Source organism: Podarcis melisellensis, assembly GCF_964234715.1.
Source record: "Podarcis melisellensis genome assembly, chromosome: 8".
Lineage (NCBI taxonomy): Eukaryota > Metazoa > Chordata > Lepidosauria > Squamata > Lacertidae > Podarcis > Podarcis melisellensis.
This window is the reverse complement of record NC_138540.1, coordinates 65,004,406-65,023,944: the sequence shown is the minus strand read 5'-3', so window position 1 is coordinate 65,023,944 and position 19,539 is coordinate 65,004,406. Positions and strand designations below refer to the sequence as shown.

The following is a 19,539-nucleotide window of genomic DNA, read 5'->3' as shown; positions in this document are numbered from 1 at the left end:
TATATGCACAGGTGGGTTAATCAATTTTAAAGGTTTTTTTTGTTTTTGTTTTCATAGACTAGTAGCATCTGTAGACATATTTGCAAGACTGCTCTTGCCTACTGTAGAATTGGTCTTGTATCCTTAGTCCAGAGGTCAGCAACCTTTTTCAGCCGTGTCCCTCAAATAAACCAGAGATGCATTTTAAAGAAAAAGACACATTCTACTCATGTAAAAACATGCTGATTCCCGGACCATCTGTGGGCCGGATTGAGAAGGCGATTGGGCCGGATCTGGCCCACAGGCCTTAGGTTGCCTGCCCCTGCCTTAGTCCTTTGGAGAGATCCAGTGCAGAGACACCTGGATTCAAGTTTCACCTGCGCCTTGGGTAGTCTCGGACAATCCAACTTATCTGAGGAAAGCAGAATTCTGTCCCCTGTGTGGATGAGGCAAATTAAGCACCATATCCAATGTGGTGTTTTGGTTAGAATGTTGGACTAGGACTACGGATGGAAATCCTCAAAAAGACATGAAGCCTTAGGCTGAAAGATAGTGATTGGCCCAACCTATCTCACAGGGTTGATGGGAGGAGGATAAAGTGGTTGTGAAAGAGGCTCATGTGTTTACACAGAACTAAATCCCACCATGTTCAGTGGGGCTAAGTCAGAAATAAGTGTGCAATAGGAATATAGTATTGAGCATAATTTATTCTGGTTCTTCAGTGCTCTGCAAATCTCTCTATCCTCTCACTGGTAATCCTGCTCAGCTCCCTGCTCCAATGTTTGGTTTCACCATTTCAAGCCTGCCACTGCAGCCTTAAGGACCAAAAGCTTGGGTGTTATCTTTTTTATAAAAAGAAGAAGAAGAAATGAAATATGAGCTTTCAGGGTTCACTGCACTGTGCCCAGATCCAAATCATGCATTTATTTATTTAACTGTATTTATGGATCTCTTCCCAGAAAACCTTTCAATTTAACAATAAACACATCTGAAAACATTGATGCAACAATTGCAAATCTAATATAGATGCAAAGTGGGATAAAAAAAAAATCTCAATTTGAAATACTTGTTGAAGAAGGAAAGTTCCCCCAGAGGCTCTGCCCTCTGATATGTAAGAGGGAGGAATTCCAAAGAGTAGGTGCTGTTACATTAAAGGCCTGGATTCCTACACTGTATGGAATGGGCCTCCTGATGAGATGGCAGCTGCAGGAGGTACTTGTTGAAAGCACACAGCTTGGGGCTATATAGCAGTGCCAGTTCTTGGTTTATTTTCAGCACTATACATATTTTGATCTGGAAACAAATAGGTTCTTAAACACCGGTCAGCTTTACCCAACCTGGTGCCCTCCGAATGTTTTGAACTGCAACTCCCTTCCGCTGGGGCTGAAGGGAACTGTAGTCCTAAACATTTCAGAGGTCATATTAATGAAGGCTGCCATAGGATATTTCTGTTGATACTAGTGATGGGTTTAGCTGAAGGGCTGTTCTTTTTCTATTGGCCTGTCAAAGGGGCAGAGTCTGAAACCGAGCAGAACAAACAAAGAGACTGACATCCCACTCCTAAACACATTAGGTAGAAACAACATCCAGGGTTTAATGCTGCTGGAAATGCAAAAATATATATGCATAGCTCCTATGTACAAATGCAGGGATAGCCATCAAATATGGCTCGGTCTCTCTCTTTCTTTCTTTCTTTCTTTCTTTCTTTCTTTCTTTCTTTCTTTCTTTCTTTCTTTCTTTCTTTCTTTCCACCCTTGATCTCCCCAAAAGAGGCTGTGCTGGGAACTGAGGAAAAACTGTACCCTTAAACGAGATTAAGAAAATACCTCTCATTTCAACAGAGTCCAGTTAAGGACAGGGGTTTTAGTCCAATAACATCTGGGGCCTCAAGGCTGAAGAACTTGTGCGTTTTGAATATGGCTGGATGGGAGACCATCTGGATTCAAATCCTCCCCCAGCCATGACTATCGGCCTGTCACTTGTTCACTCAGCCCTGCCTACACTACAAGATTGTTGGGAGGACCAAGACGTGAGTCACACTCTCAGCTCAGAGCTGCAAATTTAAGCAAATATGAAAGTGCATATAATGCAGAAAGATTGGAAATCTGAGTGCAATATAAGCATTTGTATAAACTTTTGTTACTTTTTATTAGATGCTATTGTTATTTTTGTCAGATGTTATTTTCTGTGATTGTATTTTTTTGTCCCCATAAGTTTTTAAACGGTTTTTAATGTTGTGTTTCAAATTGTTGTGACCCACCCTGAGACCTTGGGGTAAAGGGGCGGACAATAAATAAAAACAATAAAGCAGAGCAGACAGTAAGTTGCCTGTGGCTTTTTGGAGGAAGGGAGAGATAAAAGGCAATAAATGGAATGCAGTGGGGGGGGCAGCCAGTGTTGTGTAGTGGTTAGAGTGTTAGACTGAGACTTGGGAAATCCAGGTTCTAGTCCCTGCTTGACCATGAAGCTCTGTGGGTAACTTTGTGCCAGTCCCTAATTCTTAGCCTAGCCTACCTTCCAGGGTTGTTGTGAGGATAAAATGGAGAGGAGGAGGAGGAAGAGGATCATGTAAGCCACCTTGTGTTTCTTGGAGGGGAAAAAAGGTGGGATAGAAATATAATACTGAAAACCTGATTTACAGGTGGCATATTACTCTCAGCAAACTATTCAAAATGTATAAAATGAGATCTAATACGTGCTGGAGGTATAAACAGGCAGAAGGGACACTGTTTCATATGTGGTGGGGTTGCCAAAAAATTAACAATTTTTGGGATATTATATATGAGGAATTGGAAAAAAAAACGTTTCAGCAAACTTTCATAAAGAAACCAGAAGCCTTCCTCTTAGGCATTTTAGATTCTGATATTCCAAATGGGGGAAAAAAGAGAACATTCTTATATGCTACAATAGCAGCAAGAACATTAATTGCCAGAAATTGGAAAGGAGAATTAGTACCAACAAAAAAGGAATGACAGGATAAATTATTTGAATACCTGAACTGGCAAAAATGACGGAGACAATTAGGATGCAGCCAAACTAAAAAGGAGTGGGAAATTTATAAAGAATATTTTTTAAAACATAGTGCCCTTAAGTTAAAACCTGGACATGCTTTGATTAATTTTCAGAAACCACAATATGGATTATAAGTATAGTATTCAGATAACAGAAGAAATAGCGAAATGATTAAAGAAGCAGTTTATTAAACAGATAAGACAGACCCGCTTTGAGGAAGACAGAAGTCTATTGAGGAAGATAAGGAATTGGGAATTAAGAATATGGTGGCTTAAGTCCCTTTGTAAGAACGTATGGATTTATGGATGTATGTATTTTTGTTTTGTTATTATTTTACCATTTTTGTCAATTTCTTGTGTGTTTTTGTTAAGTAAGAAAACTAATAAAAAGCATATATAAAAAAAGAAATATAATACTGAAAAATTAAGTTAGAGGAAAAAGATCCAGTTTTCAAGCAAGAAGGGTAATGTTGCATTGACAGCCAAATGGTTTTGTTTGGAGTGGCTGCTCCAGTCTTGTGTAAAAATCCTGTACAGATCAGTGACTGACATGGACAGGCTGTTTGAAGTACAGAATGTCCAATCAAGGTACAAGAGAGCTGGATGGTCAGCAAGACAACTTGCCCAGCACAATGTCAGAAGAAAAGGAATTGAATGGTGTTTGTTGAGGGGTAAACTTTGGGAGGAATAAAGGGGTTTCCAGCAGAAAAAGGAAGAAACTGGAGACCTGCAGTTTCTTTCCCTGCTCTGGAACAGAGGGAGGAGGAGCATCTGAATAACCTCCTATTGGTGTTTATGGATTGCTGATATTTTATGAGAATTATTAGGGATTGCTTATCCATACCAAGCAATAAGTGGTACTGTATTTATTTTTGTTTGGGGGGGGGAACGAGTCAATGGGAAACATGATAGAAATGTATAAGATATGCCTTGCGTGGAGAAAGAAATAACTTTTCTCCCCCTCCTGTCATGCTGGAACCGGGGCCATGCAATGAAGTTGAACGTTGGAAGATTATTCACACAGCACATAGAGTCACAAGTGGAAAGAGGTGCTGCTGCCACTCAGGGCCTGCTTCTGAGCAGTGTTAGAAACACAGCTATATAAGCTAGGTGCCAAATAGCACCTTAAACAAATGGTTGCCACAATGGAATAAGGTCCGTTTGTCAGGGGTTTGGACTAGATGGCCCTTGGAGGGTCCTTTCCAACACTACAATTCTGCGATCTCAACTACGTTGCTTGACGGTAGCTTGCTCTTAGAACAATTCACTTGTCCCAGTTATGCAAGAAGGAGAAACACACACAGTGGAAAAATGGACGAAGGCAGAGGTTTTTAAACTGGGGTCGCCAATCTGGTGCCTAGAGAGCTCCACGTAGTTGCAACTGAACCTACGCCAGCAGCAAAACGTCCCTGGTGCCTGGCTAGTTTTGAACACTGCTTCTGAGCATCCCATAGGCACCTGGTTGGCTACTGTGAGAAAGTGATTCTGGACTTGAATGGGCCTTTGGCCTGATCTAGAAGGGCACTTCTTATATTCTTAGAAGCTGTTGGGGCAGAGTGCATCCTTATCTATGTGCCCATATTCATTCAGTCTTGCCTCAAAAAAAAAATGTGTTTCAGAAAAAAATGTCATATAGAGGTCTCAAAATGCAAAAGATAAGGGCAGGTTGCATTACAGAAATAGAAAGCAGAGCGTTAACTGCTTCCTTTTTTTCAGCAAACAGAACATGCCACTGTTAGGTTAGGAAGAGTAGTGATCATTAGGTACCGGGGATATTTTTCTAACTCTGGCCTTGATCCAGTATTTTACTTGCGTGTAATATCCAAGGGCCCTGGGTGGAGAATCCACCCCTGTCTGTGTCATGATGATACCTTCGGCCTGTTGACTGCAGCCTAGAAATATAGGAACATAGGAAGCTGCCTTATACTGAATCAGTGTTATCTACACTGACTGACAGTGGCTCTCCAGGATTTCAGAAAGGAGTCTTTTTTTGCACCCCTTCCTGAAGATGTTGGGGGTTGAACCCGGGACTGTTTGCATGCAAACAGATGCTGCACCGTTGAGCATCAGCATCAGATTTGACCATCATCCAGCTGTTGGTGGAAGCCTGCTTCCGTCTCCAGACCTCCATTACAGACCTCGTTGCATTTAAGAAGCAAAACCAGGCTTTAAAAATGACAATAGGCAGCCACAATTATACCATGGTAGCTGCAGAACCCCAATTATTTGCACATTTTGCGCCACCATGGCAAAAATAGGGAGTTGTTCGTCCACCGGCTTTAAAGATAGTACATGGATGGAGACAGACTCAGGTTTTCACACAGCCAAGTTTCCCCTCCTCCAAAGACACTGGACCTTCTGGAATTTGGCCATCCCTGTGGACCAGGGCAGCTCTTTGTTTCTTTTGCCCAGTTCTGGTGGTTAAAAGCAGAATCCCTTCATTTGCCGCCTTTGCGACCAGAATCTCTCCTTCTCCCACTTGTGCTCTTGTCTCTGTCTCTCTCCCTCTAACAGCTCCTGTTTCTTTTTTTCTTAAGTCCTTTTTTGGGGGAAGAAGGGGGGGAGGGGTGGTGGAAGAGTTTTTTGGAGAAGGCCTGGGAATGTTCCTGCTTTGTGTGTGGTGTGTGGAGATGGGGCATTGGGCCTCTTTCTTTCAGATGCAAGGGGGCTATTTGACTAATTCAATGGGCTTCAGTTTGATTACCTATCTGATAACAGAGGAATTTGAACAATGTGTGTGTTTTGTGAAGGAGGGGGGAGGGCTTGGGGTGCTCTGAAGACCACCAGCTTCTTTTGCAGGTCACTTCAAAAGACCCAGGGCCAAAGGGAGGGGGGGGCGGACAGCCTTCCTTGCAATTTTCTCCCTCCTGTTCCCCAGGGGAAGAGAAGATTGCTTTTTGTTTTTTTGTTGGTGTTGGTTGGCCAATCTCTCAAGCACTCCTCAAAATAAACAGCGGTATTTCACATTTCACTCAGCGCTCCCTGAGAGGCAGCTGCTTCCAGCACAGAGGGTCGGCTGCCCATATTTGCAAGGAGACACTGATCTAACTTGTCCCCTGGTGCAAATTGGTGCATCTCTTTGACCACTGGGGAGATGGACTTTTAAAAATGTGGCTCATGCATGCACCCACATGCGCATGCACACCCACCCACACGAGCCTTTAAGGTTTCAGTATCCTCAAGATCGGGATGCGGGTGGCGCTGTGGGTTAAACCACAGAGCCTAGGACTTGCTGATCAGAAGGTCGGGGGTTCGAATCCCCGCCAGGGGTGAGCTCCCGTTGCTTGGTCCCTGCTCCTGCCAACCTAGCAGTTTGAAAGCACATCAGAGTGCAAGTAGATAAATAGGTATAGCACCGGTGGGAAGGTAAATGGTGTTTCCGTGCGCTGCTCTGGTTCGCCAGAAGCGGCTTAGTCATGCTGGCCACATGACCCGGAAGCTGTACGCCAGCTCCCTCGGCCAATAAAGCGAGATGAGCGCCGCAACCCCAGAGTCGTCCACGACTGGACCTAATGGTCAGGGGTGCCTTTACCTTTACCTATCCTCAGGATCTCTGTAAACACCAGATCACTGAGTTTGAGGTGTGTATATGTGGGTGTATCTCAGGTTTATTGCTATAGTTTTCTGGACTGTATTCCCGGGAGCCCTTGGAAAGGCATCCTGGGTCCTCGAGAAGGTCAGCAATGGCAGACAAGGCAGCTTGCCCTCCTCTAGTCCTATCCCCTTACTATGTGGAGCTCTAAGAGTGTTGCTCAGCCCTGCCAGGGCAACAGGTGAGGCTCCACAGCCTTGGCTAGTGTAGCGCGTTGCAGGAACTGAGGGTGCCACCCTGGAAGGTGGGCAAGATTGTTATTTAGGAACATAAGAAACTGCCTTACTTTGAACCTCTCTGAATTAACTTACCCAATGTGGCTCTTTGCTTTTCTGAGAAAAGAATGAGAGACCACACCATGGGGAATGCAGGAAGCTTCCCTGTACTGCTTTGTATATGACTGGCAGTGGCTGTTCAGGGCTTCAGATGGGCCTCTTTCCAGCCATAACTGGAAACGCCAGGAATTTCAGCAAGGGCCTTCTGCGCGAAAAGCAAATGCTTTACCACTGGGCTATGGTGCTCGCTTGCTGTTGGCAGCCCTGGAAGTCCTTATATTGAGAGGCATGATATAAATGAACGTGGCTTCTAGCAAGTCTGCCTCCAGAATGTGGCAAAGTTGGGCATTTGTCAGGACCCCAATGCAGCAAAAGGCCCACTGCCCAACACAGAGTGTCCAACAAGACAAAATACAGCCTAATTCTTAGTTTGCATGTCCTGCTTCTCCCAGGTTGGAGCCCTGCACCAAAGTTGCCCTCCAAATCCCAGGGCCAGCGCCTGTTTCTACTACTCCTGGGACCAGGAGATCTTAAGGGTCTCCTTCTTTCAAATCAGCTTGCCCATTTGCATAGGTCACAGTCTATTTCCCTATTCCCTTGCCTTCTGATAAAGCAGGTGGGTACTCTGGACAGGGTCTTATTGGCCGCAGCCCCCAGGCTTTGGAGCTCCCCTGACTGGGGGTTCCCTTGTCCTCTTCACTCCTGACCTTCTGGTGCCTTATGAAAATGGTTGGTTTGTTCCTGAAGGATGATGATGATTTAGCATAGGGTGTCTTAAGGAAGATTTGTGCAGTTGGAAAATCAGCTTTTAAAAACCTTGCACAAGAGCAGCCCTGTTTTCTTTGTAATGTTGTAATTCATGGGCAGCATTTCAATAAGGGGAGGGGGGAGGCAGCATTTCTGGCAATGCTGGTGTGAAATGGTCTGGAAATGCTGGTGTCACTCCCCCTGTTTCTGATGTTCCACCTGTGAGCACCAGTTGCACATGCTGCCAAAACAATTGGCACCTACTCACATATGGCAGAGGTATCAATGGGCTTGGGGAAAATCCCAAAAGGGCAGGATGTTCTCAGAACAGTCCATTGAGGACTGGACATACCCAGTGGCCACATAATTCTGACTAATGTTGGGAACAATGTGAGGGGGGGGGATGGAGTGGCTGGAATCCAGAATGAAACATAGGAGTAGCGCTTCTATATCAGGCCAATGGTCCATCTAGCCCAGCATCGTGTTCTCATAGGGGCCAGCTAGATGCCTATAGGAAACCCAGAAGCAAAATCCTCTCTCTGCGATTTCCAGCAATCTGTATTCAGCTTCCAACCCTGGAGGCAGAATCTAGCCATCAGGGTTAGTAGACATTGATGAAGAAGAGGAGTTTGGACTTGATATCCTGCCTTTCACTCCCTTTAAGGAGCCTCAAAGCAGCTAACAATCTCCTTTCCCTTCCTCCCCCACAACAGACACTCTGTGAGGTGAGTGAGGCTGAGAGACTTCAGAGAAATGTGACTAGCCCAAGGTCACCCAGCAGCTGCATGTGGAGGAGCGGAGACACGAACCCGGTTCCCCAGATTACGAGTCCACCACTCCTAACCACTGCACCACGCTGGCTCCCACTGATGGCCTTCTTCTCCATGAATTTGTCTAATCCTAAAGCCATCCAAGTTTGTGGCCATCACTGACTTTAGAAGCACTAAAGTGGCCGCCAGGGGTACAGTCCATGCTGTGACATTTTATTGCAGGTCCCAGTCATAGGCATCCCCAGAGTACCAGATAAGGCTAAATAGGCTTGTCGGTGGGGAGTTGTATTTATTCGCAATACCTGTTTGAAAGCTTACAATTCAGTAGACCCATCTGTTCTCAAAATGGGCACATCTGGCATCTGGGATTAATCTGTCCTTCAGGATATGGCTATGATTCACATTTCCAGGTGGGAGACGCTTCTCTTGTGGTTCGGCCCCATATGGCTCCATGCTTATGTGTGAATGGTGCAACTCTATTGAGATGGGGGAGAGTCTTCAGCATCCTCCCTCCCAGCTGCATGAGAAGACACCAATGTGAAGCATCTGTGGCCAGGGGTGAAATTGGATTTGGAAATCATTTGATCGAACCTCATACATTGACATCAAAGGAGGGCTTGTAGAAGCCCCAGCACTTTCAATCCATGCCAACAATAGATTGATATGCCAATCTGCAGCAAGGATTACATGCTTGCGTTGCCTCAAAATGTCAAAGATATGCCCCATTTGTGATTAGAATTGAACGCCGATAAGGGGTAAAGGTTTTGTTCTATCAATCTAAATAGACTGATTACTGGGAGTGCTAAGGCAAGCTATCTGATGAAAGACCAGCAAAAAAAAGTGTGTGACTTTGGTTGGCCCTGTTTTTGCAAGGACAGAGCAGGTAATAATGCAGGGTGTAAGGGGCCGGGCTAGAGGGCTCAAAGGCAGATATGGGGCTCTGGCTGCTGTCAAACAGCTGCAAAGGAGAGAAGTGAAAGGATGGGTTGGGGAAGGGAGTGTTGCCACTTGACAACACAACCCTCTCCCAGGCGTGTGCTTCCTGTGTCAAGGGGGAAATGGCTGGGGAAGGGGTTGTAGAGGGAAAGTGCTGAATGGGGAAAAGCTGCATGCTTCTTCCTTCCCAGGTCTGGTTGAAAAGTACCAGGAGTCTGACCTGTTTGCTTAGTCAACAGAGAAGCACATTCTGCTTTTTGATGACTTTTGGAGAGCCGAAGTTGAAACCGGTGTTTAAGGCAGTTTGTGCACCATACATTTAGAGCACCCTGAAAGAATCCTGGGAGCTGTCCTTTTACCCCACCCAGTGCTACAGTTCCCAGCACTCTTCAAAAACTACAGTTCCCAGAATTCTTGCGGGGTGGTGTGTGCTTTAAATGTACAGTGGTACCTCGGGTTACATACGCTTCAGGTTACAGACTCCGCTAACCCAGAAAATAGTACCTCTGTTTAAGAACTTTGCTTCAGGATGAGAACAGAAATCGTGCTCCAGCGGCGCAGCAGCAGTGGAAGGCCCCATTAGCTAAAGTGGTGCTTCAGGTTAAGAACAGTTTCAGGTTAAGAACGGACCTCCAGAACGAATTAAGTACCAGAGGTACCACTTTATTGTTTTATGGATATTTAGGGACTGATTATATTGTATATATATTTTTATGTTGTAAGCTGCCTTGATATACTTTACAAGAGCGTAGATCATAAATGTTTAAGCAAACAATTCTGAGTTTCTGGTGCGGTGGCCTGAGCTCCACTCGGGATGGGGCAAGTGGTATAACCAAACCTAAGGATGTCCACAGGAATTTTCTGGGGGAGGGGAGAAGGGGAAGGCAAGGTAGAACACCGAAAGTGGAGAAGCAGGCTAGTTCCTCAGGAAAAATATATATATATATGAAAAGAATAGTGCCTGTATATTTTGCCTCCTATCTCAGGTTCCACAAATACTAGAACTTTACAGTACTCTGTAAAAAAACAATTAAAGCAGGCAGTTGTGGGTTATGGTTTGCCTGGGGTGATGGGTGCTTGCCCCCTTGCTCCTACCTCTGGACACCCATGCTCAGGTCTATGTAGTAAGGCCATGCCAAAGGTGAGACTTGAATGCACCTCTTTGAACTATCAACAAGGTGCCCACAGTTTTCATTCCATTTGGCTGGTTTGCCCAGTTGCTTCTGTGGGTGCAATGATTGCAAATCAGGGAAGGGGAATCTTTTTCAGTCTGGGGGCTCCATTCCCTTCTGGGCAGCTTCTGGGGGCCACATTCCAGGGGTGAGTGGGGCCAGAGACAAAAGAGGGAAGAGCAATGGATTTAGGTGTGTTTCTGCACTCCCTCTCTCCCCTCCATCCAGCAAAGCAGGAGGCATTATTAGAGTTCAAGCACACCTTCCAGTCAGACAAAAGCAATGAGGGTTAAGGCCGATGGGAGTTATAGTGCAAAACATCTGGAAGGCACCAGGTTAGCAAAAAAAGTGTTAAAACAACTGCACATCCTATGTATGTTTAGTGCAAAGTAAAGCTCCACTGTGTCCAGTGTTTAGGATTGCAAATTAAATGTGACTTCTTTATCACAGCTTCATTCTTGGAATAACTTCATCAGCCTGCGCCTTACTTTGTTTTACTTTTAATACACTTACATTTTATTGAATTAGCAAACAAACAAAGTTTCTGTGCATTTAGAATGGCCGAGGGGCCAATGCTTGTTGGTAGCAGAGAGGATACGGAAGAAGATAATTAAATACTCTCTGCTTTGGGGAGAGAGAGCCGACACCGACTGTGAGATGGCCAATCAACACAATGGCTCTGCACCATTTTTAAATATGGGCTTTCCCTGCAACTCGGCCAGAGGGAAGTTAAGTGCAGTCACATGATCTAGGTTACTGAGCAACTCATGAATGGTGGGCATGCTCCATTCATTATTATTTTTTTAAAAAACCACCCTTCTGTTCTAAGGAACTGTTGTGTACAGCAGATGGCCTGTCTGACTAAGGAATGATAGTGGGAACTACTTCAACAAGTACTGGAAATGGTTAACACAGGATAGGTGGAAATCTATTATTTTCACTTTTCCCAAAACAGATTGAAAATGACCATAGGGCTCCTTTTAATCCTGAGATGGCACTTTATACCGTAATTTAGCACACACTGTATTTTAGCTGTGTTGCTGTTGTTGATTATGATAGCAATAGGGAGTGTGAACTAATAAGTCCCCAGTGCTAATCTAATTTTAACCATAACCTCACTTGCTATCTCTCACCCTCATTCTTTCCATCTTTTGTATGGGGAGCATGTTAGGAGACCCCTATTCCCCTCACAGAGCTATAGTTCTCAGTGTGGCTCCCAGGGAACTCTGGGAATTGTAGGAGACAGTTCCCAGGATGCTTTGGGGGGCACACTAATGGTTCCATATGAATTTGCTAAAAAACCTCAACCACTTTGGAAAAAAAAAGCACTCAATATTTTCACTGTTTAAAATATGGCAACCCTAGACTATGAGTGTTAAAAGTGGCATGATGCTGCTTTAAAAAATACAGTGCAGATGGGACCCAGATTACACTACCTCACTTTGGGGTGGTTTTTTTTACTAGCAGAGTCTTATTTCGGCAACAGTGGAAAAGTCTTCTCCTTGTGAAAAACTTAAGAAGTTCCACGGTTATGTCACCTTAGATAAAACGGTTGTGGAACTCAGGATTTAAACAACAAATGTTTCTCTATCAAAGGTAAAAAGGAGGAGGTGTAATGTCACAATGGCAAACTGGGCACTCCAGGGACACACACATACACAACCATCGATCCATTTTTATTGCTGAGAAATGAATCGGAGCAAGCGTTGGAGGATGACCCTTAGAGACCTGATCGGGGCACTCTGCAGATGTTACAAGCACAGTGGTTCAATGGAGACTTTCAATGTAGCTGATTGAGTTTTAATTAGTTGGAATCTCTGTGCGTGCGTGTGTGTGTTCTCTGGCACATGCTTTCTATTTCTTATTGTCCTGGGTTCTTCTGCAAATGTGCTATAAAGCAGAAGTTTGAGTTAGGCCTGAATGAGTTCTAGAAGAGTAACCATGTTAATATGTTGCAAGCAAAACCAGAATGTCTTGCACCAATTCTATACCTGACACAAAGCCAATTAATAATAATAATAATAATAATAATAATAATAATAATAATAATAATAGTATATGCAGGAAAACAGTGATCAGCTACTGTTAAAGAATGGTATGATAAAATATGGGGTTATGCATTGATGGAAACATTAAACTTAATTTATGAGATCCAAGGAACAAAATCAAAGACAGGATAATTTTCTGTTTTTCCCCCCTGGCCTCCAGAGCAAGCTCCACATGGAAGGCTTTCGCAGCCTGAAGGAAGGAGAGGCAGTCGAATTCACCTTCAAGAAGTCCTGCAAGGGTTTGGAGTCCATCCGAGTCACCGGCCCAGGGGGAGTGTTCTGCATCGGCAGTGAGAGGAGACCAAAGGGGAAAAACCTCCAGAAGCGCAGGCCGAAAGGAGATAGGTAAGGCCTGGCTCAAGCAAGGAAACAAGCAGCTGCTGTGCTTATGAGACCTTGGGTGTTCTGCATCCTTTAACCAACTAGTTCCCAGGATGCTTTGGGAGAAGACACAGTGGTATAACAGTGCTTTCAATGTAAGGTACCGATGTGACCACAGTAAAAAACAAATCCAGTGCAGTATTACTAATGATTCCAAAAGTCCCAATATTCAATTCATCTTTCAAAATCAGCAGTCAATTGTTTCTTGCATGAGAGGAACTTTCCATCCATGGAGTCTCCAGAAAAACAATTCCCTTCCATTCTTCAAGCAGTGGAGTGAAGGGAAGTGGACGTGAGAAGAGAAAGAGAAATCCCAAGCCAGGCTGTTTAGGGTTTCTCCCCAGCAAGGCCTAATCTTCCCAGTCCTACAGAGGCCGGGTTTCCATATCAGCCATTACTGTGAGGCAAAAAGGCATCTATTTTGCTTCCTCCCCCAAACACATTTTGGGGAGGGTGGGTCTCGGGATTGTCCTTGGTCAAACCTGAGGCCCCTTCCGAAAGCGGGTTGAGACCCCAGGACAGACTTTGTGAGCCTCTCGGCATGCTGGGTTTCTTCACTCCCCCCACCCCAAATTCAGTGTCCTGGGCTATAGATCTATGGAATCTATTTAATAGATCTATAGGCCGTGGCATTGCATTTGGGGCAAATTTAGTTGGCGGTTGTCCACTGCAGGTGGGAGCCAAGCCTTGCTCCCATTCAAAAGTGGCAGCGCTGACTGTTCGCTGCTAAAAATCAGGGCCCAGAGGCCCAATAAGAAGAGTGGCAAGAGGCAGTGTGGCTTCCAGGACCTTCAGCTGCTGTCCAACCTGGCTGCCTGCCTGCCTGCCCTCACTATAATTAAAGGGCCATTCCCCACAGTACAGTAGCAGGCATCAATAATGCTACCTTGCTAGAGTTTGTTACTTTAAGGCCGGAGCCCAAGCAACTCAAAAGAGCTTGAGTGGCTTTTGCCTCCTCTGGACAGGGATTGGACAGCAGCCTTTACATTGTGCTAGGGGCTTCCCTCAGCCTTTTAAATGAATGGCAGATGCAAATTTCCCAGGAAAGGGCAAAAAACTCAAAAGTGAAAGGTCAGAGGTCAGAAGCACCCAGGGGCTGAATAGCACGGGCTGGTGCTCCTGTTCTGCGAACGTGTGTTTGCAGGATGGAGCTGTGATCGGTCTCTTTTCCCCCTAAGACCCCCTCCCCTTTGCGCAGTTAAATCAGAAAAAGAAAAGAGACACCATAATATGGGTCTGTGTTTCGGACTACAACTCCCATCATCCCTGACCGTGGGCTATGCTGACCGGGGCTGATTGGAGTTGTTATCCAAAACACCTGAAGGTTGGGGAAGGCTGAGTTCAGCCATTTCTCTGCTTTGTGCAGAATTGACTTCTTTTGAATGTCATCAGCTTAAGATCTTGCAACCCGGGATTCTTTTAAATGCATGTGGCAGGGAAATAGGCTTGGCTGGATGCATACATGAAAAGCATGTTCTTTGTCAGTGAATTGTACGCCTCCTCATGAGGAATGCCCTCCTGTGTTTGGAGATGAAGGTGAACATTGTTGGCATCCATGTTTCTCAAGAGACAACGGAGTGTGCCTCCGGGGGTGAAGTCAAAGCGCTGCATTAGCAGCACCCATGTGACCTCCCTGGGCACAAGCCTGAGCAGTGTGTATGGAGGCCCTGGGCTGCCCACACAGCAAGCCCCCCCCCCCCCCGCTTGGCCTTGCTGGAAAGGTCCAAAGGAAAACAGAGCAATACGTTTGGCACCAGCTTGGCTTCAGGAGTTGCCAGAAGGAACCGGACAAGGCACCATCTAACCGTCTTAGGGACTCCACTCTGGATTCATCACTGTATCAATCTTGCCTTCCGCAGGAGACCTTAAGTAGCTGTCAACAGTGTGATAGCAGAGCACTGTTGCACCCTAGTGGCGTTCATGTGTACTTTCCACTCATGATACACATGGTGTGTATCCTTAATTATTGTATGCTTAAATTGGAGAGAATTGTACTGTTTAGCTCAGTTGGTTAGAGCATGGTGCTGATAATGCCAAGGTTGCAGGTTCTATCCCTGTATGGGACAGCTTTGGGCTAGAATTCAGCGGTCATCAAACTTTTTCAGCAGGGGGCCAGTCCACTGTCCCTCAGACCTTGTGGGGGGCCGGACTATATTTTGGAGAGAAAAAAAGAACGGATTCCTGTACCCCACAAATAACCCAGAGATGCATTTTAAATAAAAGGACACATTCTACTCATGTAAAAACACGCTGATTCCCGGACCGTCTGCAGACTGGATTTAGAAGGTGATGGGGCCAGATTTGGCCCCTGGGCCTTAGGTTGCCTACCCATGGGCTAAATGGTCCTTATGGTCCCTTCTAACTCTGCAATTACAGTGGTACCTTGGTTCTCGAGCTTAATTCATTCTGGGAGGCCATTCGACTCCTGAAGCTGTTTGAAAAGCAAGGTGTGGCTTCAGATTGGCTGCAGGAGCTTCCTGAACTCAAGAAGAAGCCGCGTTGGATGTTTGGCTTCCAAAAAACGTTCACAAACCAGAACACTTACTTCCGGGTTTGCGGCATTCGGGAGCCAATTTGTTCAACAACTAAGCCATTAAGGAACCAAGCTACAACTGTATATGATTCTTATGTAGCTGCACCTGATGGCACATTCTGCTTCCAGGTTCGGTTTATTAAAGGATTTGAAATTATTAATTATTTTACATTGTGGTTGTTTTACTCTTGAGAATCCTGGACCCAGAGCACTTAGAACTTGTACGTAAATCAATGTCGGTTTTGTGGCTTAAAGGTGCTGTCTTTCTTTTTGAAAAGAGAAGGCCGAGGGCTTCTTGTGATCTTTAACAAATTGAACCTCTCCTGCGCCTCATCTCCCCATCTCTTTTCTCTTTCCCAGATGCTACAACTGTGGCGGCCTGGATCACCACGCCAAAGAATGCAAGCTGCCGCCACAACCAAAGAAATGCCACTTTTGCCAAAGCATTGCTCACATGGTGGCCAACTGCCCCGTCAAAACACAGCAGTCGCCCAGTTCTCAGGGAAAGCCCGCCTACCTCCGGGAGGAGGAGGAGGACATGCACAGCTCACCCCTTGTTCCTGAAACCAGGGAATGATGTTGGGAAATCAGGAGGGAATATACCGGATCAACAGGCTTCAGGGCATCGAGTTGGCAAAAAAAGAGTGGGTGGGTGGGGGGAACACTGAATAGCCTCTGCCTCCAGGCTTAGGGAAGGCAGGCACCTAGCAAGAGAACAGCAGCTCTGAAAACGTGTAAGACTTTAGCAAAGTGAAAGCTCAGAGAGCCTGAATGTTGACGCAGCCTCCTCCCCTTGTTTCAGCATGGGAAGGAGTTCTGCAAATCCTGTCCCCAATTGTTCAGTTCTGGGAAATGGGGAAGCAGCTGCTCCTTTTTCAGTTTTGCTCTCTCCAGCAATCCAAGCAATATTTTGAGGGTTAAAAAAAAAAGCAGCTGAGAAATCTGGTTCAGAGGTGGGTCGATTTTTGCACAGGTTAAAGTTGTCAGGAATAAACAGCTGCCTCCAGATCTCATGTGGTTGCATGCTGTGGGGAGTGGCCCAGGCAGAGAAAGCAGTTGTTACATTCTACTTAAGTCAGAATTTTAGGGCACAGGTAGGGATCCTGCGACCCTTGGGATGTAAATGGACCACAGCTCCCATCATCCCTGACCGCTGGCCATGCTAGCTGGGGTTGATGGGAGCTGGGTTCTAGTAACATCTGAAGGGTTGCAGGTTCCCCACTATTGAATTAAGGGTTTATTCAGGACCCTGTTCTAAATAATACATCTAAATTTCCTACCTTTGGGGACCACAGACAGATACAATATTGTGGCCTCTGTTTTCTGCCCAGGTGTGGGTGACCCCCAAAGTTTCTTACTGCCCATATGTATGTGGGGACTCATCTTGGCCAAATGGAAAGATTTAGGCCTCAGGTGTTTGAGGAAATGTTGGCCCGCTTGCAGATATGTAAAAGGAGCATTTTAAACAATGCATGTACTGTGGTGGGCAGAAATTATTTCCACAAGCCAAAGGCCTACCCTAACTGTCAAACCAGGCCTGAGACCTACACTTGGAAATATGGCTTGTTTTTCTTTGTTGGCTATGTGTTGCTTTGCATCAGGTGTGGGAAGCTGCTACTGAACTACAACTCCCATCAGCCCCAGCAAACACGGCCAATAGCCAAGAATGATGGGGGTTGTAGTTCAGCAACATTTGACAGGCCAGAGGGTCCACATACCTGCTTTATATTACTTGGCTAGAATGTAACAGATACAAACACAAACACAGGACACTAAATTCGTATTGTTTGTAGTATTTTTAATTTTACACTTTCTTATTCCAAAAAGCCTGACAGGGAATTTAGTGCTGGATCTACTGTGACAATTTCAAGCACAAAGGTTTTGAGTTCGAGTCTTTCCCATTTTGTTTTCAAACTTTCACTCATCAGGTAAAGCTGCTGTTCCTTTGCCCCCTGCCTGCTTTCCCTACTGATGCCTTTAATTTATTTCGTTCCCAGGACAGCTTAACTTGCCGTGTGAGACACATGGGGGAGGGTGGGTGGGTGTCTCTTTGCTCTGAAGCCGTGATGTGAAACCTGCACTACGACGTGCGTGTATGACGTATCTTTGGGTTTGCTTTCTTTTTTGCTTTCTTTGTTTTCTTGGTTTTTTGGGGGGACGGGGTTCAGTGTTCATTGCTTTTGTTTTTTTTAAAGAAAAGTATAAATATTCTGTTTTGTATTTTTGTATATTTTAATCTTTAAGAGAAAAAAAGGAAGAAAAAGAAGAGGAAAAAAAGAGGACATGATAACTGCAATGTATTTCTCAGGTATTCTTGTACATCTCAGGGATGGAAGAACCTCAGCAGCCTTCTGGGGCTGAACAGATTGGAACCTTGTGGCTTAAAAACTTTGGGGGGGGAGGCATTGTTACATTTAACAGCACAAAGAACAAAAGAGTCTCTGTTTTTCAATTGTAGCTTGTGGGTGGACTGATGTTTTTAGACACTGTATTTGAATAGATTGTCTGCATCCGCCCCCAGCTATATTCACAAATGGATTTCATGTACAATCCGGTGGGACGTTTTTCCTGTGCATTGACACTCCTGCTCAGCTCCTGTTCATTCCCAAGGAGTTTAGGTAGGAGAACTTTCCTGTGGGTTGTACCTTTGGGCCAGTTAGGGACTACAGGGACAGCACAGCCAGATGCATAAAGCTTGGGCAACAAAAGCAGTTTACGTATCAAGCCCATTTCACCTTTCTGGGGGTGGATGCCCTCTCTGTTCCCAGATATCCAACCATTTCTTAAGATTCTTAACACTGTCTGTCCTCACCTGCTTACCATATCTGCATCTTGCTGCTACTGCACTCACACATAATTTTGAATGAGTTGGCCCATGATTTCTACAAGGCCCTGTTGTGAGGCAAGGGAATGTTGGGTGCTGCTAAATCAGGGTGGCAGAGTGGAAGACAGAGAGATCTTGACTCACAAGTTCTCCTGGTTGGCTCCTTGTAATAAAAGGATGCTGGTTTTGATGGGCCATTAGCCTGATGCAGCAGGCTCTTCCTATGCGCATACGTTCAGGCAGCAAAATCCTTTTGGATTTCCTGGCTTTTTCTCCTTTTCCTGTGCCCAAGTTAGTCTTGTGAGTTCCTCTTGTAGTCCAACCACATTAAGAGCACCCCAAGAGGAATTCTGGCATTCTACTCTTTTAGCAAAGTGCTGCTTCTTCAAGGTTGGAAGTTTTTAAGCCTCTTAAACCTCTACACTAGAGTAAGGGGATCAGCCTGACCAGCTTTCCTGAGATGTGAATTTACAGGTCAATATTTGGGGGGAACTTAAAAACATGTAAGGTTGGTGGTTAATCTCTAGATCATCAGCCATTTCCCACAGCTAGAGTTTCCTATCCAGTATATTTGAATAACTTATCTATGGTGGGCCCGTCCATTTCTAAATTACCTGCATTGCCAAGCATTTTTTTTAAAAAAATCATAACTCACACAGCAGCTCTGCATGCTTTCCCTTACTGGATGGACTGCAAACATTTTGCTAGTCGAAGAAAGTGTTGGTTGTGGGCTGATTATCAAGGGCCAACATTACCAGCTGCTACAGAGCCATGCAGTGGAATTTGAAAACTAAAAACAAAAAGCTGATATTAGATAACACTCACTTGCCTATAGCTGAGAGTGCTCTCTGTCTCTTCCCACCTCCCTCTCCCTCCTTCTCCTGCAATGATTGCAGCAAGGAGCTGTGAAATATACAGGATGTTAGTTTTGAAATTGCTGTGGGGATCTTTACCTTATCTACCTCAGGTTAACGTGTTTTGTGTCAATGGGGCCAAATGCATTGGTTTATATAGCTTGCTCTGAGTTGCCAGAAGAAAAGGGATGCTTCCCTAGAGTGTGTCCAAAGATTAAAATGCTACCCCTTCTAGTTTTGTATCCGTCTTAAAAATAAAGTAAAATACAGTAGCATTGTTTCCCCCCTATTCCCTTCTTAGATATTTAGTATGTGTAAATATCTTATGTAAATCTTTCTGGCTTATTTCCAGTTTTCCTTTTTGATGATTGTTTACAAACTTGAGGGTGTGGGAAATAGCCAAAGCATGTGGTGGGC

General features: G+C 45.0%; 1 protein-coding gene across 1 annotated transcript in view; it reads left to right on the top strand.

Annotated features, from left to right (window-relative positions):
* Nucleotides 1–17,464, top strand: part of LIN28A (lin-28 homolog A) — a 47,783-nt gene extending 30,319 nt beyond the window's left edge. The window contains exons 3-4 of the mRNA XM_081920985.1: nucleotides 12,691–12,875; nucleotides 15,805–17,464. Of these exons, the coding sequence (XP_081777111.1) occupies nucleotides 12,691–12,875; nucleotides 15,805–16,021 (402 nt within the window). The 3' untranslated portion in view covers nucleotides 16,022–17,464. The remainder of the gene's footprint in view (nucleotides 1–12,690; nucleotides 12,876–15,804) is intronic.
* The last annotated feature ends 2,075 nt before the right edge of the window (nucleotides 17,465–19,539 follow it).